We start from the raw sequence: 22,053 nt of genomic DNA on the forward strand, positions 1-22,053 counted from the left end.
AGGAATGGGTGACGTTTTGGGTCAAGACCCATTCCTTCTCTCCAGAGAGGCTGCCTGTCCCGCTGAGTTACTCCAGCTTTTTGTGCTATCTTAGGATGATCTGATTGTCAGGACAAAATCATAACTTGATTTGATAGAGAAAATATTTCCTCCCATGGGGGCATCCGAAACAAAAAGGCACATTTTGATCTTAAAGCTAAAAATCACATTTTACATGCATTGTTGCAGGAATTTAAAGTTATTTTCCCCAAAAGGGTTGTGCATGCATGAAAACCTTCAAAATTGAGATCAATAGATTTTGATCCGCAACAGTGTTGAGGGATTTGAATCAACAAACCACATGTCTGTAACACCTTGATGAATTCCAGTGTCCTAGGGCCTTTCACAAAACTCTGCATTCAACGTATATAACAAAGCTCATGGGCGAGAATGCATTTCGTTGTCTCTGTACTGTACACTGACAATGACAATTAAATTGAATCTGAGTCGCAGACCAGTAGAATGTCCAAGTTCCGCTCTTTTATGTCATTATTGTCCTGTTTTGCTCACCACAAGATTTGAAAGGTTAGGACACGATAGCAATTATTTGTGAGGGTAGGAGTATGGTGCAGAGCGGTTAACAATGCGAGTTGCAGAGAAACAGAACAGCAGGGATGTCAAAATTCCAGATATTTAAAATTAGGAAGCGAGCAGATCCCAACATCAGAAATGCCCTTTTTATCCCACAATTTCTTTTCCATCTCTAATGAAACTGTTTATTTTTCCCCAGGAGCAGATAACAGCAGCGATCGCCTTGGCAATGGAGCAACAAATACAGAAACTTCTATCCGAGACACAACTGGACATGACTGAATTTGACAATCTCTTGCAGCCAATTATTGACACCTGTACCAAAGATGCTATTTCTGTATGATGCCTCTTGTTACCTTTTTGAAACATGCATTTATATTGTAGAAACAACATCAATATTTATGTTAGCTATGAAATGAAAATTACAACTTGGCTAAACACTGCATTTTTAGGTATTCAAGTTGATGGGCTGTATCCCAGTGAGCGATTTAAAGTTGCTTCCATCATATCTTGTAATGATGCTAAGGCAAACAGGCTGTAAAAGTTCAATCCCTGGTCTGTGTTTCTGGCAGTAATTGGGGGCTGGAATTCCATCATTGATCAGCAGTGCCAGAATATGCATGTTTATGTGGATGTTCAAAGTTAGCAGTAATTACATGTCTACAGTTACAAAATGGGTTCTCATATGAACAATTATGGTAATTTGCCAAATGTTCTAACCATGTTCCAGTCTGTGATGGCACAGAACAGATCGGAATAGAAAATATAATGAAATTACCTCCACTGTAGCCATTTTGATAGTCATGATTACTTGACTTTTCTTGAAGATTGCCACTATTTCAACATTACCCAAGCAAATGAGTGAGTTTGTTGTATTGTATTGATTTTTCTTATCTCCCTCCTCATTTTGGGGAAAGAAGCTTGTGAAAAAAGGTTAGAAAACATAGAATGCTCTGCTCCCTCGCCCTGATTTTACTCACCACGAAAAATGTGTAAAAAGCAAAAGGATACTTGGATTGATTCCGTTACACTACAGCAATGGCCCCCACCACTCCTCATTCCTAAAAGTAATTTAAACAATAGCAAACACAGGGCATGTACACAAATGCATTCAATTGGTCTAATTATAAAAAGTTCTCTAATGTTATATTGTTTTATTTCATATCGGCTTCGACTACTATCACAACTAAAAACTGTGGCCATTGTGTCAAATAATTCAAAGTGACTTCTCTCATTCTCCCAAAGTGAGACAACATCCAGAATGCTGAAACAGTATATTTCTCAGTTTAGGTAAATGTACTGAACACATATAGTCCTTTAACCAGATTATTCATGATAATAATGCAGTGCTTGAAATTCAGATACTGCTCTGAATATTGTCTTGCCTGCGACTTACTGTTATTTGGACTAAAATCAGTAATGTCCTCCACCAATCTGATCCCTCACTTTTCTCTCATTATACCAAAAAAATGTCAATGCTAAAATAGGTTGATCAAATCAAAACATCTGTTGATTCTCATGATGTTGTCTGGGAATTGTGCCTGTTGTTTACATATCTTAATTATCACAATAAAACTCTGTCTTCAGTTTGGAATAGAGTCAAATTAAAATAACTGACACAAAGAACATTAGTGCAACCTCCTTCCCCCACCCTCCCTGGGAATCATCACAATGTTGCAGCTCTTGTTTATGCAGCATCACTCAGCTCCATGCTTATTACATTCACTTCCTGAGTTAAAATAAAACAAAAGCTAGTGTAAAAAAAACCATATGGATATTGACAATCTCATTTTTTTTTCAAGCGTGATGTTGAAGGTGGTCCTTTAAGTTGGTTCTCACATTTGCACAGACAGCCTCTCTATAATTTGTTATTTTATTCCTTATTTTATTAGGCTGGTAAGAACTGGATGTTTAACAATGCAAAAACCTCACAGCATTGTGAGCTGATGTCCGGTCATTTGAGGAACCGAATCACAGCTGAAGGAGCCCATTTTGAACTGCGGCTCCATCTGATCTACCTGATAAATGATGTACTTCATCACTGGTTAGTGTCTTAAGTACTTTACAGAAGATATCCAAAATTGGAGATATAGGTGGGGATGGAAATTGAGTTGGGGGCAATCCAAAAATGTGTCTGCATTCAGGTATGAGTTACAGTGCTACTCTGATGTTAGTTTAGTTTTAGTTTAGAGATACAGCGCGGAAACAGGACCTTGGACCTACCGAGTCGGCGCCGACCAGCGATCCCCGCCAATTAACTTACAAACCTGTAAGTCTTTGGAATGTGGAAGGAAACCGAAGATCATGAATTATCATTGGTTCATACAGTGCCCTCCATAATGTTTGGGACAAAGACCCGTCATTTATTTATTTGCCTGTGTACTCCACAATTTGAGATTTGTAATAGGAAAAAAATCACATGTGGTTAAAGTGCATATCATCATATTTTAATAAAGGCCATTTTTTATACATTTTAGTTTCACCATGTAGAAATTACAGCAGTGTTTATACATAGTCTTCCCATTTCAGGGCACCATAATGTTTGGGATCATTGTCTTGCTGTAGAATGAACCGCCATGGGTTTTGAGGCACTTGTTTGAATTTGAGCAGATAGGATGTGTCTATACACTTCAGAACTCATTATGCTATTACCATCAGCAGTTGTATCATCAATGAAGATAAGTGAGCCAGTACCTTCAGCAGCCATACATGCCCAGGCCATAACGCCCCCAACACCGTGTTTCACAGAGAAGTGGTATGCTTTGGATCTTGGGCAGTTCCTTCTCTCCTCGACATTTTGCTCTTGCCATCACTCTGATATAAGTTAATCTTCGTCTCATCTGTCCACAAGACCTTTCTCCAGAACTGTGGTTGTTCTTTTAAGTACTTCTTGGCAAACTGTAATCTGGCCATCCTATTTTTGCGTCTACCCAGTGCTTTGCATCTTGCAGTATAGCCTCTGTATTTCTGTTCACGAAGTCTTCTGCGGACAGTGGTCATTGACAAATCCACACCTGATTCCTGAAGAGTGTTTCTGATCTGTTGGACAGGTGTTTGGGGATTTTTCTTTTTTATAGAGAGAATTATTCTGTCATCAGCTGTGGAGGTCTTCCTTGGCCTGTCAGTCCCTTTGCGATTAGTAAGCTCACCAGTGCTCTCTTTCTAAATGATGTCCAAAACAGTTGCTTTTGGTAAGCCTAATGTTTGGCTGATGTCTCCAACAGTTTTATTCTTGTTGTTCAGCCTCACAATGGCTTATTTGACTTTTATTGACACAACTTTGGTCCTCATGTTGATAAACAGCAATAAACATTTCCAAAGGTGATGGAAAGACTGGTGGAAAGACGGGGTGCTGAGAGCTCTCTTGTACCTGCATTAAGTAGGCAATTAAACACACCTGAGCAATTACAAACATCTGTGAAGTCATGTGTCCCAAACATTATGGTGCCCTGAAATGGGGGACTATGTATAAACACAGCTGTAATTTCTACATGATGAAACCAAAATGTATAAAAATAACCTTTAATAAAATCTGACAATGTGCACTTTAACCACATGTGATTTTTGTTTTCTATTACAAATCTCAAATTGTAGAGTACAGAGGCAAATAAATGCATGATGGGTGTTTGTCACAAACATTATGGAAGGCATTGTATATAAAGAAGTGTAGATATAGGTAACAGTCATACGGATCCTTTGTGTACATATATGGGATCTGGATGTCACTAGTAAGGCCAGCATTTATATTCCATTCCAGTTCCCTTAAGACTTTATTGATTAATTATTATGACACAGATGGTAACCATTTGAGCCAGAAGTTCATGTTTGTTCCCAACAGAGCAATCCTATGCCTGCAGTTTTTGACATTCTGTCCTTGAGTTGGTGGTAATGCCCTTGATACACACACTTTATTCACAATATTAAACATATAAGAAGCATTCTAGTCATCAAATTAAGCTTTGCTCTATCGGTACCTCGGAGCTCAAAATTGCATTACAGTCATCAGATAGTGACCTTGGGTATTGGCAGTATTTTATTATTGTCCCATGTACTGAGATTCACCTTCCTTTTGATTGTTTTCCCACTTACTCTTAAGTGACAATTTACCATAGCCAGTTATCTATCAGCATGTCTTTGGGTTGTGGAAACCAGAGCCTCAGCAAAGGTCTGGGCAGTCACAGGATGTGCATGCAAGCTCCGCATCGATGACACCAAGGTCAGGATTAAACCTGGAGCTGTGAGACAGCAGCACTAATTTTTGTATTGTCAGGCTGCCTTCATCAATTTGGATTTTCTAGTTAAACATAATTGCAATTGTTTTAGCCTTTTCTGTAGCACTCAAAAGCATTACCCTCAAATAGAGGACTGGGGCATACTTGGAGTCCATGACCTGTAATTAGCTGTTTATATGTCCACTGTTGTTCACAGTTATGTGATGACTGCAACAGTAGCTTTGATCTGATCCATTCGTAGTATCAACATCAATAGTACAATTACAATTACAATTACAATTACATCACTTTGGTGCATCTATTGTGCATTGTTTAATGAACACGTGGTGGTATATTGCAGCCTCACTGGGCATATTTTTAAGGATGCCTAGTCCTGCTGCCGGCATGTATTTCTGGACTTACATACTTAAGAAGGTATAAATTTTATGTAAAAAGTTTAAGGACTACATTAATACAGGCTGACATTTTATTGAGTAATTAGTTCTGGGTGAGTATTTATTCTGAAGTTCTTATGTGAGTTATGGTAGAAACAAATACTTCATGTGCTGCTTCTCCTACTTTGCCAGTAAATACTGGCTGTTACTCACCTACCGATGACTGCAACGCTTCTTTGAGCTCCCAGATGACGATAGAGCAAAGATTAGTGTGACGCTTCTTACATATTTAATATTATTAATAATGTGTATGTATCAACAGAAACTTTCCAATTCTATTGTAAATAACAGAATTGTTTCCTCGGGCTTCAATGACTTACCTTTCCTATCTGTTTTGTGTACACAGTCAACGGAAACAAGCTCGAGACCTGCTCGCAGCTCTGCAGAAAGTTGTGGTTCCCATTTACTGCACCAGTTTTCTTGCTGTGGAAGAGGACAAACAACAGAAGATTGCAAGGGTAATTTTCCCAACATATGCTTGTTAATTTCTCTTCCTGGTAGGAATTTATGTTGTTTTTTATTTTTTAAATTACAGCAAACGACTGGAAATTAAATTTGAGTATAGCTATTTATGACAGTCAAATTCATTTTCTTTTTTGTTGCTCACAGCGTGAGCCCATAGTATTAGAGGCAAGGAACTAGTGTGGATAGAAGATTAGCCGACTGGCAGAAGACAAAGAGTGGAAATAAAGGGGGCCTTTTCTGGTTGGCTGATGATTACTAGTGGTGTTCCACAGGGCCTGGTGTTAGGTTTGCTCCTTTTCACGGTACATGTTAATGATCTGGATGATGAAATTGATGGCTTTGTGGCCAAGTTTGCAAATGATATGAACATAGATGGAGCAGCAAGTAATGTTGAGGAAATAGGGAGTCTGCAGAAGGACGGACAGGTTAGGAGAGTGGGCAAAGAAGTGGCAAATGGAATACAGCACTGCAAAGTGTACAGTCATGCACTTTGATAGAAGGAATAAAGGTGTAGACTACTTTCTAAGTGGGGAGAGGAATCAGAAATCGGAGGTGCAAAGGGTGTTAGGAGTGCTGGTACACGATTCCCAAAAGGTTAATTTACAGGTTGATTCGGCAGTAAGAAAGGCAAATGAAACGCTTGCATTCATTTTGAGCAGACTGGAATATAAAAGCAAGCATGTAATGTTACGGCTTTATAAAATATAAATCTGATGATGGATATGCTGGCTTGTGAGAGAGTCCAGAGGAGGTTTACGAGAATGATTCTGGGGTTGATTGTGTTAATGCATGATGAGTGTTTGATGTCTCTGATCCTGGCCTTACGAGTTTAAAAGGATGAGGGGGAAACTCATTGAAACCTACTGGATAATGAAAGGCTTAGATAGTGGATATGAAAACGATGTTTCCAGTAATGGGAGAGTCTAGAACCAAACAGCAGACCCTTGGAATAAAAGGACGAATGGAGATGTGGAATTTCTTCAACTAGAGGGTGGCTAATCTGTGGAATTCATTGTCACAGACGGTTGTGGAAGCTGTCATTGGGTATTTTTAAAGCGGAGATTGATAGTAAGGGTATCCAGGCTTATGGAGAGAAGACAGGAGAACTTTTTAATATACATTTATATTATCCAGTACCTGGCATCTCAACCTAATACAACCTCTACTGCTTTAGGTTCAGATGCAAGGTTCTGGATAATATAAATGGGAACAATATGAGAAACTGAAATTCTGTGTTAACATGAGATGATGTGTAATTGGAAGGGGCAGTGAAGTTATAAAAGGATGGACCAAGATCGATATCCAGTTTACCCAGATATTGATTAGTTCAGATACAAAATGAAGCTATTATGCAGAACAGGAGGAAAGTTCTCACAGGAGCTGAAAGCATGTGGAATGCAATACTAGAAATAGAGATGAATGCAGAGAAAATGTATATGCCTGGATTAGAAAAGCAATTAAAGGAAAGAAAAATAAAGAGAGCAGAAAAGGCAGAATCGGGACAATCGATGTCAAGGAAAAACAAGCCCTTGGAGGAGAGTCCAGAGGAGGTTGACCCCCTTTGCTAGCCCTTGCTGTCTCCTCCCCTTCCTTAACCCTCGAGCTGTCTCCTCCCATCCCCCTGCCCTCGGGCTCCTCCTCCTCCCTTTTTCCTTCCTTCTCCCCCCCACCCCCCATCAGTCTGAAGAAGGGTTTCGGCCCGAAACGTCGCCTATTTCCTTCGCTCTATAGATGCTGCTGCACTCGCTGAATTTCTCTAGCATTTTTGTGTACCTTCAAGGAAAAACTTAGTTGGATTGTTTTCATATTGTACTTTTGTATAAATAACATGATTCCTGTTGCCTCAGATTGTGTGTAACTTTGAGCACTCTGAGGTGACACTATTAAGTGAAAGGTGACGAGGGAATATTATCTTTAATAGGGTGATGGTAAAGGCAAACAAAAAAATCACATGCAAGTCTTTCTTGAGTGTACTTACCTCCACCCTGTATCTGTTTGTCAAGCCCACAGACTTGTTGGGAAGCAGATTGTCCTGTTTGTCTTTTTCCTACAAAACAATTCTTTATATGAGGAAAACATTCCATGATGCTGTAGTGCTGGTATGAAGTGTCATAATATCAAAGTATCATCCTACAGGTTGATATTATGTGGGTTTGAAAATGCAGCTGCTCACAGTGGACAATCTGTCTTTAAGTTGTTTTTTGTTGCTGTTACCCTCAGAAATGGGAGGAATGCAAGCAAGACATGGCTTTTACATCCTGTTAGGCAGCAGCCATGAAGCATATATCAAAATGCACTTGACCATTCTGTTCCTTTTACTGTAGAAGGCCATGGTTTTCAGTGAGCAAAGTCGAAGGGGATTAAATTGTTTTATGTTTTAACTATTTAAATGATCTGACAAAAGCAAACTGTCTTGGAACTGACAAGATACTATCTCAGTTTTCGGCTAAGTGTAAAAGACTAGTTTAGGAAGTATGAGGCTAAATTGGAATATGCTACAAAATGCACAACTAGTGGTCAGAATTTGAGGATAAAGGAGAAAATGTAAACAGTGCCCATACAAGTGTCAACCATTTTCTTTTCCCCCCACTGTGAATGCTGACAAGCTTGCTGTATTTTTGCAGCATGTTTTGCTTGCATTATATGTGCAAAGTAATGCTGATGACCTTCAATGAAAGGCCTGCACCAATATCCAGTGAAATGGCACTACCTGCACTGGGTAAATGCTGCAGAGTCCATGGTCTCTAAAAACAGTCATAAAACGGGCATTTACTTTGATGTGATGTGCATGTTATGTCACAAAATATATTGCATTTTCTTTCTCCACTGAGCTCCTAACAGTATTGTTTTTGTTGTTTTTTTGCAGCTGTTACAACTGTGGGAGAAGAACGGTTATTTTGATGAATCCATTATTCAACAGTTACAAAGCCCTGCTCTTGGACTTGGGCAATACCAAGTTAGTAACCAATGGCATTCCTGAAAACCAGAAGTTGTGGTGTTAGAGACCGAATATTCGAGCAAGAATAGGCCCTTCGTGCCTGCTCAAAACGTTCAACATGATCATGCCTGATATCTAGTTAAGCAGACGTTTCTGCCTTTTCCACATGTCTCTTGAGCTCTTCAAATAGAACATAGAACAGTACAGTACAAGAACTGGCTCTTTAGCCCATAGTGTCTATGTCAAACATGATGCCAAGACCATTTCTTATCTATCTACGCATAATCCATATCCCTCCATTCCTTGCATATCCATATGCCAATGCAAAAGCTTCTTAAATGCCAGTCTCATGTCTGCTTCAACCTCCAACCCTGGCAGCAATGCAGATTCGAGCAGGGAATTAGAGATTGCAGATCAGACACATTTCATTTAATAAGGTTTTTCTGGGGGGGAAAAGTCAGGCCAATTTCCAACTACGGTAAATGCTAAAAATAAATTGGAACAATACTGCTGTCATAGAATGAAGCAAGATTGCACTACATATAAATGGAATCTACAGGTTGACATTTTTTTTTTAATTGTGCATGTAAGGAAGGCTGGAATTGTGCTGTTCCTGTCGTGATCTCTGGTTGCCTCTCACAATTTTCATCCAAGGGGGAGCAAGTCATTGTAACATAAGCAAATGGCGCTGCCAATTTGTAAATGGCAAAGGTACACAAAAATGCCGGAGAAACTCAGCGGGTGCAGCAGCATCTATGGAGCGAAGGAGATAGGCAACGTTTAGGGCCAAAACCTTTCTTCCGACTGATGGGGGTGGGGAGAGGCAGGGAGAAGAAAGGAAAAAGGAGGAGGAGGAGCCCGAGGGCTGAGGTAGGAAGGGGAGGAAACAGCAAGGGTTAACAGAATTGTGAGAAATCAATGTTCATGCCACCAGGATGCAGACTCCCCAAGCGGAATATGAGGTGCTGTTGCACATGGCAAAGTCCTATTCGATTGAAATAAATGAACAGGGACTCACAGCAGCCTCCATAATGTTTGGGATAAAGACACATAATTTATTAATTTGCCTCTACACCACAATTTGAGATATGTAATAGAAAAAAAAATCACATGTGGTTAAAGTACACATTGTCAGATTTTATTCAAGGGTATTTTTATACATTTTGGTGTCATCGTGTAGAAATTGCAGTTGTGTTTATACATGGTTTCCCCCCCCCCCATTTCAGGGCACCATCATGTTTGGGACACATTGCTTCACAGGTGTTTGTATTTGTAATTGCTCGGGTGTCTTTAATCACCTCCTTAATGCAGGTATAAGAGAGCTCACAGCACCTAGTCTTTCCTCCAGTCTTTCCATCACATTTGGAAACTTTTATTGCTGTTTATCAACATGAGCACCAAAGTTGTGCCAGTGAAAGTCAAATAAGCCATTATGAGACTGAGAAACAAGAATCAAACTTGGAGACATCAGCCAAACATGCTTACCAAAATCAACTATTTGGAACATCATTAAGAAGAAAGAGAGCACTGGTGAGCTTACTAATCGCAAAGGGACTGGCAGGCCCAGGAAGACCTCCACAGCTGCTTCTTCCAATCCCCAAACACCTGTCCGACTGATCAGAAACACTCTTCAGGAGTCAGGTGTGGATTTGTCAATGACCACTATCCACAGAAGACTTCATGAACAGAAATACAGAGGCTACACTGCAAGATGCAAACCACTGGTTAGCTGTAAAAATAGGATGGGCAGGTTACAGTTTGCCAAGAAGTACTTAAAAGAGCAACCATAGGTCTGGAAAAAGTTGTGGATAGGTGAGACAAATAACTAATGAGATGATAACTAATATCAGAGTGATGGCAAGAGCGAAGTATGGAGGAGAGAAGGAACTGCCCAAGATCCAAAGCATACCACCTCATCCGTGAAGCACGGTGGTGGGGGTGTTTTGGTCTGGGCATGTATGGGTGTTGAAGGTACTTGGCTCACTTATCTTCATTGATGAAACAACTGATGATGGTAGTAGCATAATGAATTCTGAAGTGTATAGACACATGACATTGCTGTGTCCCAAACATTATGGTACCCTAAAATGGGGGCCTATGTATAAATACTGCTGTAATTTCTACACAGTGAAACCAAAATGTATAAAATTGGCCTTTATTAAAATCTGATAATGTACACTTAAACCACATGTGATTTTTTTTCTATTACAAATCTCTAATTGTGGAGTACAGAGGCAAATAAATGATGGGTCTTAGTCCCAGAAATTATGGAGGGCACTGTATCTAGCACTAAATGCTATAGCCTTTATTTTATCTGTGCTCTGGACGGCTTGATGGTATTCACATATAGTTTTTTCTTTGATTGGATAGCAGCCAAACAAAAGCTTTTCACTGTACATGACAATAATAACTAAACTAAACTATAGTCTGACTCATCATTTGTAATTTGTCCAACAACTAATCTGTCAGCAGCAAATTTAAAGATTGAGTTGTGAAACTGTGTCAGTTAGGCTACACAGTCATGGGTATGGAGCAGATCAGGGGCTGGACACACTGCCTTGAAGCACCCCTGTGTTGATGGTTTTCGCGGAGGAGGTGGTGTTGCCAATTTATACCTATTATGTTCTATTGATGAGTAAGTCTGGGATCCACTTACAAAGGGATACTTAGCGACCCAGTTCTCTGAGCTTGGTAAAAGTTTGGAGGGGATGATAGTGTTGAACGCTGAGCTGTAGCCGATGAACAGCCTGATGAGTGTGTTTTTATTGTCTTAAGTGGTCCAATGCAGAGTGTAGAGCCAGCAAGATCACATCCTCTGTTGATCTCTTGTTGATAGGTAAATTGTAGTGGGTCCATATTCTTGCTGAGGTAATAGTTGATGTATGCCAGAGCCAACCTCTCAAAGCACTTCATCACCACGGAAGTTATTGAGGCATGTCAGCTAATTCTTCTTGAGCACTGTTATTATTCATGCCCTTTTAAATGAGATGGGAATCTCAGACCTCAGTAATGAGAAGTTGAAGATGTCCACAAACGCTCCAGCCATTTGGTCCACACAGGTTTTGAGAAAGTCACCAGTTACACCATCAGGTCCAGACTTTTTCCAAGGGTTCGCCTTCCTGAAGCATCTTCTGATGTCGGCTTCGGAAACTGAGATTATAATACCATCAGGGGCTATGATTGTCTGAGAAGATGCATTAGTAATTCCCCAATGAAGCGTGCACAGAATGCTTTGAGATGCTTTGAGCCTGTCCAGAAGTGATGCCTCACTGTTGCTTGGGCTGCCTCATGGTTTTGCCTTGTGGGAAGTGACGGAGTACAAGCCCTCCCATGGCTGCTGAACCTCGGTTTCATACTCCAGTTTAGAGCAAAAGTCCCTTTTAGTCTTTTTGATTGCCTTATCAAGGTTATATCTGATCTTCTAAAATGAATCCACATCGCCAGACTTGAATGCTTGAGATCAACATCTGAGATCTGGTCCTCAGAAGATTGCAGATCGCTAGGACCCTTATTTGTTTACACAGGTTTACTGAGCTACTGGTCAATTGTGGGATCATAAAGTAAAGGGTTTAAGTCTTTGCTCTATAGAGGTTACATCGTGGGGTAACTAAACACTATTCAATTGAATAGTGTTACTGAGATGTTGCCTGTCCTGAGTTACTCCAGCATTTTGTGTCTCACTATTCAATTGAAAATGACTCTTGCCTAAACCTTCCTTTCAAGTGGCAGGCAAGAATAAAACCTTGAAATTAGTTTATAGTGCAGTGTTCTCGAAAGCCTTGAGGTGTTTTGGTGATAACACCCCAGTTCACACAATTTCAGGAAAAAAACATTGAAATTGCTGGCCATAAAATAATCCAGCTAACACCTCAGAACAACTTGGTAGTTGCTAGCAGGTGAGCTAGTTATGTAACAACAATGATAATGGAATTCTTGACTCATCATTTTATTCTACTGGGACTACAAACCCCAGAGTGACAGAGTACTATGGGAACCATGAGTCCAAGGTCCTGTTTTCCTCCTAAGCCTGCTACAGCTGCTGCATGCGATGACATAAATTTCTCATATGCTATATCCTGATTAAAATATATTAATCTAGAAAAATAAGCGACAATGAAAATAATGCTTTCCATATGTATTACTGCCAGCCTGCTGATGGCACAGAGAGTAACATTAGCTTTTAAAGTAGAAGAGCTTTCTCAAATGTCAAAATATCTGTCACATTAACCTTCATTGGCTACATGTGTCCTCGTGGTTATGGTTGCTGCAAAAATATCAAGGGTATAGCCAACAACCATTTAAAATAACCTGGCATGTTGCCACATTTGAGAATGCCTGTAACGTGAGATCACTCCATCTATTGGGTTGGAACTAAAGGTCTAGACGTATTGAAGATTCACTTGTAACTTAAGAAGAGGCAATGTTAGAGCAGGAAAATCTAAATGTTGAACATACTGAATGGGCTTTTTTCCAAAAAGGATTGTGGATCATATTATGTTTTTCGTTAAAGTATCAGAAAATAAACAGGAGCAGACCATTTTGCTTCTCAGGCTTGCTTCACCATTCAGTAAGATCATAGTTGATATTTTACGTTGGTGCCACTTTCCTGTAGTAATCCCCTATCTCTTGGTTCCCTTAATATTAAAAAATATTTAAATCTGTCTGGATATACTCAATAACTTTGCACCGCCCACTCAGATAGATAATTCAAATGAATTTGTACCCTCAATTCACTCATGAATGGCCAACTATGTCTCGACCCGAAACTTCACTTATTTATTTTCTCCTGAGATGCTGCCTAAACTACTAAGCTACTCCAGCTTTTTGTGTCTATCTTCCTTATCTTGATATACTTACCCAGCATTAACATAATTACCACACCCAATATGTCGATCCCTGGAAGAATGGAGATACTTCTCACTCTTCTAAAATCCTTTTGTGAATATCTCCTCGTATGACAGACCTTCCCAGTAATTAATATGGTGAAACTTTGTTAACACTTCCTATATCATAAATAAATCCTCTTTGGGGGAAGGAAGATCAGATGTATTCACAATATATCAAATGTATACTCATGAAGTCCCTATATAATTGAATAATTATATATCTCTTGTACTTATATCCATTTGCAATAAAAGCCAATATTCGGTGATTAGTGCACATCCTTCTGAACAAAACCACTGTTTAATTTCATATTATCTAAAGAATACTCCATATAATAAATATTAGTCATTTTTTTAAACTAAGCAGTATTTGGTTTTCAACTGACCAACCAAACCTGCTCTTCTGCAAAACTTATCAAACGTCTTTGTACAGTTAGTAATCCTTATCCAGCCCTACCTCATTGAGTCTTTATTCTCTATATCTTTCTCCTTTTTCCGTCAGACTTTCTCCATTCATTTGCTGCTCCATTAGCTTGTTTAGTATATTTGTATAAGTAGTCTCTAACCCCATTTGACTCCATATTCCTGACTGTGTGTCATAATGGCTTTTTTGACTTTCATTGGCACAACTTTGGTCCCCGTGTTGATAAACAGCAATAAAAGTTTCCAAAGGTGATGGAAAGACTGGAGGAAAGACAAGGTGCTGAGAGCTCTCTTATACCTGCATTAAGGAGGCAATTAAACACACCTGAGCAATTAAACACAACGCCCATGAAGCCGTGTCCCAAACAATATGGCGTCCTGAAATGGGGGGGGACTATGCATAAACACAACTGTAATTTCTACATGGTAAAACCAAAATGTATAAAAATACCCTTTAATAAAATCTGACAATGTGCACTTTAACCACGTGTGATTTAAAAAAAAATCACAAATGTCAAATTGTGGAGTAAATAAATGATGGGTCTTTGTCCCAAACATTATGGAGGGCACTGTATCTGTTTTAAAGATATAAATTGAGAGATGCTTCAATAGATCAAAAACTGCATCGTGCTGAACTCCGTTATTAAAGCCTTTGTCAGATTTGGGAAGGGGACAATTGATTTGTATTTTTAACTGTGAATCTGTTATTTAAAATGACCTGAGAGTTTCCGAAATTGGACTAAAACTAAACTTTATCCTGAGAATGTATCACAGGGCCTCTCTCATCTCCGTGATGAGAGAGGCCCTTACTCTGGTTTGATCTCATCTAATGTCAACAAGAATCTAAAGACATCTTGTTTGTCTTTGTGCAATTGCTTCCTACAGGCCTCTCTCATCACAGAGTTTGCAGCCGTGGTGCAGCCTATTCAAATGGCATTCCAGCAGCAGATCCAGACCCTGAAGGCTCAACATCAGGAATTTGTTGACAGTCTCACCAAACATCAACAGGCCCAGCCTCCTCCACAGCCACCGCCCCAGCCACAATCACAGCCGCAACCACAGCCATTATTGGAACCTGAGGCACCACCGCCACACATCCCAATGCCCCAAAATCAGGATCTGCCGGACCTCTCACCAACAGACTCACCAGGTGCGGTAACAGTCGGAATTTGGAGGAAATTTGTGGACAGAATGTTCTTTCTTTGTTATATTGAAAACGTATGAGAACCGAATGAAAAATGAAGTTTAGATGTATATCCTTTCTATTGTAGCTTCTAAGTGCATTTCGTCAGTCCATATCTTCCAATGACCATTCAAAAACTTAAATTTGAAACGAGTGAGAACCAGTTAAGTTCATTTTAATCTGCGAGCACCTGTACTCTGCATTCCGACATGGGGCTTTTAATTTTCTGCTTCTGAGTAAGACAACAGATGGAATAATTTTGCAGTTGTCGCAAATGGAAGTTGTGTTAGAACAAAACGGCATTTTTCTTTTGTGGCAGTGAAATGTTTTTAAGATATACTCAAGGTGAAACAGATATAGATCGGCAGGCTTAGACTTTATTACTTGGAGTGCAGGAGGATGAGGGGTATTAAGGTCAAGAGGGGAATGATAGGGTGAAGAGTTTTTTGCCCAGAGTAGGGGAATCAGGGAACATAGCATTATAGTGAGAGGGGAAAGATTTAACATGAACCTGAGGGGCAAATCTTTCACGTAAAGGATGGTAGGTATGTGGACGAGCTGACGGAGGAGGTAGTTGGGCATGTATTATAACAACAATTAATAGGCAGGGACATCTATAGGAAAGGTTTAGACGGATATGAGCCAAATGCAAGCAGGAAGGACTTGTGTAGATGGGGCATTTTGGGCTGAAAACTCATCAGATTGAAGGACCCACATTTATCCCCTCACAGGATGAGTAATTCTCCTGAAAATATTTGTTTAAAATCATAGACTTTGTGATCTCAGCTGACCCTGAAGTGTTTTCATTCCAGTTGTGATTTTATTTTCATTGGGCAGGAGTGTTTATAGCATGTAAGCTGGTCTTGGTAAGTTTTGGTTGAATATAGAATCTCTTGCTGCTAGCTTTTCATGTTTTGTGGCAAGGAATGTAAGCTCACAAGAGCATTCGGAGGTGTGTTTATATAAGTTTGTGGGAAAACCATTTTTAACAGCTACTGAATGTATTACAGAGGAGGCCAAGCCGCCCCATCCCCTTCCTGACAATGTGCCAAGTGGAGGGCAGGAGCCGCCTCCAGTGGGACAGCGAGGACCAGGGCAACATGAACACTCTTCTTCCAAGCCACCTTGGTTTGAACGGCCTGCAATGCCTCTCTGGGGGCAACAGCAACAACAACAGGTATTGATTGAAGGAATATCTCCAGCAGCCTTAGAAGCCTAACCTCCTTACTGAAACCTCACGTCAAAAACTATTTAACTCCGCATTGAAGTTTGACAAACAAGTCAAGGCTGTGGTAAAAGCTAGCTTCTTCCAGCTTCGCACGATAGCTAAAATCAAACCATTCCTCTTAATTCGTCGACCTTGAAAAGATCATCCACGCATTTATCTCCTCCCGCCTTGATTACTGCAACTTCCTTTACACTGGCAACAGCCAATCATCCCTGTCCCGCCTACAATTGGTCTAAAACACCGCAGCGAGACCTGACGGGCACCCGGAAAAGGGACCACATCACCCCGATTCTGGCCTCTCTCCACTGGTTCCCAGTGCGTTTCAGAATCAATTTCAAGCTCCTCCTTTATGTATACAAAGGCCTTAACGGGCTTGCCCCAACCTACATCCAAAATCTACTAACCCACCATTCTACCTCCAGGTGCCACAGGTTGGCCGACTTGGGGCTACTGACTATCCCGCTGTCCAGGTATAAGCTCAGGGGCGACCGAGCTTTTGCGGTTGCAGCACCTAGACTGTGGGACAGCATCCGTCTTCTCATCAGAACTGTCCCCTCCACCGACTCCTTTAAGTCTAGACTTAAAACTTATTTCTACTCACAAGCGTTTCTTGAGGTCCTGTGAGGGAGCGCTGTATGTATGTATGTATGTATTGTTAGATCTATGTACCACTGTATGTAGCACGTTAGTACCTGCACAGATGTAAAGCACTTTGGTCAACGAGAGTTGTTTTTAAATGTGCTATAGAAATAAAATTGACTTGACTTGACTGTGCACATATGGAAATATGGAACCAGTGGGGGAGCCTTGTATGACCTTTATTGCAAGATAGCAAGCAGTGGGGAGATGCATTGCTAGAACAGTGGTTTAAGAAGAGCGTGATAGAATAGGAGTAATTACTGCAGAAAGAGATTAATAAAGCATAAGTTGGCTGGAGCACTTCTTTCACTCCCAGGGTCTCTTGAATTGATAAAATCTACAATGCAAAATATTAATTATATTTTTAATTATATAGATATTCAAATCATTTACAGTTATTGTAGAGATACAAAAACATTTTAAAATGCATGAACTGTATTTGTTCCTATCTTTATTCATTTTCAGGTCTTTATTCACACCATCCTATCATCTTAGAGCCCCTGCAGGTGTTCCTCTTCATTGTCTTATATCACATTTCCACAATTCCTTATTGAAATGTGACCAACAACCAGAACTCAGCAAGATCTTCTTAATTTTGCCTGCTTCCATTCTGATTTTGCAGTATTTTATAGATAGATACAGGTGAGGCTCATCTGGCACATATCACTTGCCAAGATGTGTCCCACCCCAATCAGGATCTTGAAAGGAAGGAGACAAATGACTAGATTTCTTATCTTGCACACCATCCAGCAAAGCAGTGCTCCAATCAAGTTTGTTTGATGTCCTTTGTTGCCAAACTTTATTCCAAAGTTCTGCCCATATGAGATGAAGCTTTAGGAAAAGCATATTTCTGGAATTGGTGGTGGGGCCCAATGGTAATGGTTTCCTCACTGGTCTATTTGGCAATGTTTGTAACATTTGGCAATGTTTGGCAACTGCCGATTTTGTTTTCTTTGCTCATTTCAGCAATGAATTTGTTTTGGTCTATTTGACTTTTTTCAATATATTGTGTAATTTGTCTTTAATGACTACCATATTTCTGCTGCTTCCAAAATGTTCAGCATGTAATGTCAACCACTGATGAGTTACTTCCCATTCATCAACTTTCCCTGACGACTGTTTAGATAGCAAGCCATGTGAGCACATCAATGTATTTAACTCGAAATTTGTTCATAACAAAGCATTCTGTGCCAATGCAACCAGTTTCCAGGGTTCATAACTGTTAAAGTCAATTAAAGATATGAATAGAAAGATCTTGCATTTTTAACAGTAAGAGATAGTTGGAGGAGAGGGGTTTCAACCTACCACATGCCAGGCGTTGTCCCAACTCCCCCCCCCCCCCCCCCAGTCTGAAGAAGGGTTCCGACATTGTCAATTGATTAACTTTTCATTACATGGCCACTGGTTCCGGCCCTAATTATGTTTTAGGACCACAGCTGTAATGGTGTAGCAGTCATTAATCGCAGCATAAAATTGGGCAAGAATATAAATTGGGTGTTCAACACAAATATGTCCACTCTTGTTAGCTGTATTAGACCAAAATGTTCTCAGTGAATGCAGCCATGATATTAATTATCATCACCATGATGTTTCCTGCTAATTGTCATCTAGGTCTATAGTTAAAAGAAATGCAGAACAGTCAATAATTGCATTTAAATCCATGTAAGTTTAATGTTCAGTTAATAATTGGAGTGTGTCTTTTCTTTTCCACTGCCAGTTTGACCAGGGTTTTAATGCTCCACACCAGGGCCCACCTCATTGCCAGCCCTGGAATAACAACCATGAAGGAATGTGGAATGACCAGCGGGAACCAAATTGGAACAACCAGCGGGATGCTCCATGGAACAATCAACATGAGCCATCCTGGAATAACCAGTATGAGCCCCCCTGGAACAACCAGCATGAGCCCTCCTGGGGAGGCCAGCGGGATCCACCATTTAGAATGCAACGGCCCCCCCATTTCCGCCAGCAGCCGCCCTTCCAGCAACACCAACAGCACCCACCATTTAACCAGCCACCACATCCCCACAACTTCAACCGTATCCCGCCGCGGTTCATGCAGGATGACTTCCCTCCCAGGCACCACTTTGATCGTCCCCCCTATCCTCCCCACCATTTCGACTATCAGCAGGGAGACTTTCCACCAGGTAAGCAATCCTTATTAAAATCTGACGATGTGCACTTTAACCACATGTGATTTTTTTTCTATTGCAAATCTCAAATTGTGGAGTACAGAGGAAAATAAATAAATGATGGGTCTTTGTCTCAAACATTATGGAGGGCACTGTACATTGCAGCCACATCATTACAGAATTGGAGGAAATTCTGGGCGAGGCTGACGTCTACCTTCCAGTTTTACTTGTGCAATACAGACAGCGGGCAGCAGCAGGGTGATGCAACTGGTAGAACTGCTGCCTCACAGCTCCAGTGGTTCAAAGTTGGCCTCGCTGTTTTTGAGGAGTTTGCATATTCTTCCAGTGGCAGCATGGGTTTCCACTGGGTGATATGGTATCCTCCCACATCTCCATAGGTTGAGAGGTAAATTGGCTGCTGGAGAATTCCTCCAGAGTACAAGTGATTGGTAAAACCTGCGAGAAGTTGGGAATGTAGAAATAATAATTTTGGAGGAAATTAGTGTGGAATAGGAGTCCTCTATGAGCTGGCATCGATTGGTTGAAATGGCCATGGACAGTCCTGAATAAGGGAGGAGTTCAAATTGGATACAGAAGAAAGCAGAGCTGGGTTCTATGGGGAGAATATTGCCTTGGTATGGTTCATATTTACTTTGTGAACTATATGTGTGCTTCAAAAACAAATCTTTTTTAAGGTGCTGACAATATTTTAGTGTGGATATGAGATCTGTTTTGTAGCAATACAACCTTGTTGTTTACTATCAACCAAATTCTTAGTGATTTTTGCCAATCTACGTTAGAAAATGCGAACATTCCTTTGCAACATTTGACTTAAACACCTTCTTGCATATATTTCTAGACATGGGCCCCCCGCACCATCCTCCACACAGATTGCCTCCACCTGGCATGGGAGAACCACCTCCATGGGGTGGACCGCAGCATCAGGATTTTGGTGGTCCTCCCCCAGGTTTTAATGGACAGCCGCCACATATCCGACGTCAAGGGCCACCTCCACCTCAGATCACTCCTGATGACCCTAGTTTGGTGCCCAATGTGCCATATTTTGATCTCCCAGCAGGATTAATGGCACCTCTGGTGAAGGTAAGCCATTTGTTCTTCCATCTTTAGAATGATCTAACTGCACAAAATAATAATCACAAAATGCCTCACAGGAAGTATTTCAGTCAAACGTTAATGTAGATCTAAGGAGATTGAAAGTTTGTTTTTGTGCATGGTCTTAAAGGTAGGGTGAGGGAAAGGCAGAGAGTCTTTGAGCAAGAATTTAAAGGTTTAAGGCATTGTTGACTGAAACCATGTCGATCAGTGGTGGCATAAGTGAAGATATGTAAGTGGTCTGAGTTAGAGGAACACCAATTTCTTGGATGCTCATAGGGTTAAAATATGCTTCAGTAGGGAGAGGTAAAACCAGGTAGGGATTTAAACATGGATCAAAATTTTAAATCGGAGATGTTGGTAGACCAGGAATTAAACCAGGTCAACATGAACAGTATTAATTTGTAATGGAATAAGAGAAGGGCTGCAGAATTGTGAGTAAACTTTAAGTAGATAGAGAACAGAAGATATTACTCCAATGATTCTATAGATTGGGGGGAAAAAAGGCTTGTGTGAGAGTTTCAACAGCAGATGAATTGAGAGAAGGGCGGAATTGATTGATGTAGATAGAAATGACCGTCATGGGCAAGGACTGGCTGTGGTATGCATAGGATTACCAATTGCTTAACTAATTTAACCTTTAGACTGTAGGTTACTTAATATTTGTTTTATAATAGTTAGACGGGTATATCTTAGATTTCAGTATCACTCTAATTTTTCTTCTAAAATTGCATTTAAGATCCTTAGCAACCACACAATGTTCCAAAGTGGTTTTCAAACAATGCAATAACCTGCAATATTACCACTGATGAAATGTAGATGGCTAATCAGTGAAACAGCAAATTCCACAAACAGCAGTAAAATAAATAAGGGCGGCACGGTGGCGTAGCGGTAGAGCTACTGCCTTACAGCCCCAGAGAACGTGGTTCGATCCTGACTATGGGTGCTGACTGTACGGAGTTTGTACGTTCTCCCTGCGTGGGTTTTCTCTTGAGTTATTTGGTTTCCTCTCACTCTCCAAAGGCATATAGGTTTGTAGGTTAATTGGCTTCAATTTGTAAATGATCCCTTGTGTGTGCAGGATAGTGTCAATGTGTGGGGATTGCTGGTTGGCGCGGACTTGGTGGGCTGAAGGGCCTGTTTCCGTTCTGAAACTGTAGATGCTGGAAAATCGAAGGTAGACAAAAATGCTGGAGAAACTCAGCGGGTGAGGCAGCATCTATGGAGCGAAGGAAATAGGCAACGTTTCGCTTCGAGACCCTTCTTCAGTCATGTTGGAATGGCAGTATTGGTCGAGATGTCTTGATCTCTTACATGATGTTGGAGATCTCTCCAAATGGTAACGTGTACATTTTATATCAGGACAAACTAGGACTTCATTTGATCTCTCTTTAAAACACTTAGTACTTCCTTTACGGCATTCATGCTCGCCTGAATTATGTGTTCACTTCCCACAAATTAACCATGGACTGCTGTGCAAGTGATGAGGTTATAGATATTATTGTGTACTGAAATGTTGTTTAAATTCTGGGTTCAAATTATTATAATAAATCACACTAGACTCATTTTTGGTTTTGTGACACAGAGTGCAAAGTGTAAAATAATTCCTGCTCATGGCTGACTTTATAGTCAGAGTTGTATAGTATTAGGAACAAGCCCTCAACCCACTGTGTCTATACCAACCATCACACCAATTTATACTAACCCAATTTCCTTGCATTAATTCCATATCCCTTTATGCCTTGCTCATTCAAATGTTTGTCATGATGTTTCCTAAATGTTTCCTGTTCCTGCCTCCATCACATCCTCAGGC

At 40.4% G+C, this 22,053-nt stretch overlaps 1 protein-coding gene across 4 annotated transcripts in view; it reads left to right on the forward strand.

Moving 5' to 3' along the window:
- cherp (calcium homeostasis endoplasmic reticulum protein) overlaps nt 1–22,053 on the forward strand; it is a 61,528-nt gene that overhangs the window by 25,812 nt on the left and 13,663 nt on the right. For 3 of the 4 annotated variants that reach the window (XM_055658721.1, XM_055658723.1, XM_055658725.1), the window contains exons 4-11: nt 770–907; nt 2,463–2,614; nt 5,583–5,694; nt 8,568–8,657; nt 14,831–15,095; nt 16,139–16,305; nt 18,713–19,142; nt 19,987–20,228. In XM_055658721.1, the coding sequence (XP_055514696.1) occupies nt 770–907; nt 2,463–2,614; nt 5,583–5,694; nt 8,568–8,657; nt 14,831–15,095; nt 16,139–16,305; nt 18,713–19,142; nt 19,987–20,228 (1,596 nt within the window). The remainder of the gene's footprint in view (nt 1–769; nt 908–2,462; nt 2,615–5,582; nt 5,695–8,567; nt 8,658–14,830; nt 15,096–16,138; nt 16,306–18,712; nt 19,143–19,986; nt 20,229–22,053) is intronic. The other variant, XM_055658722.1, reaches the window with a different exon arrangement.

The sequence above is a fragment of the Leucoraja erinacea genome, chromosome 29, assembly GCF_028641065.1.
Source record: "Leucoraja erinacea ecotype New England chromosome 29, Leri_hhj_1, whole genome shotgun sequence".
Lineage (NCBI taxonomy): Eukaryota > Metazoa > Chordata > Chondrichthyes > Rajiformes > Rajidae > Leucoraja > Leucoraja erinaceus.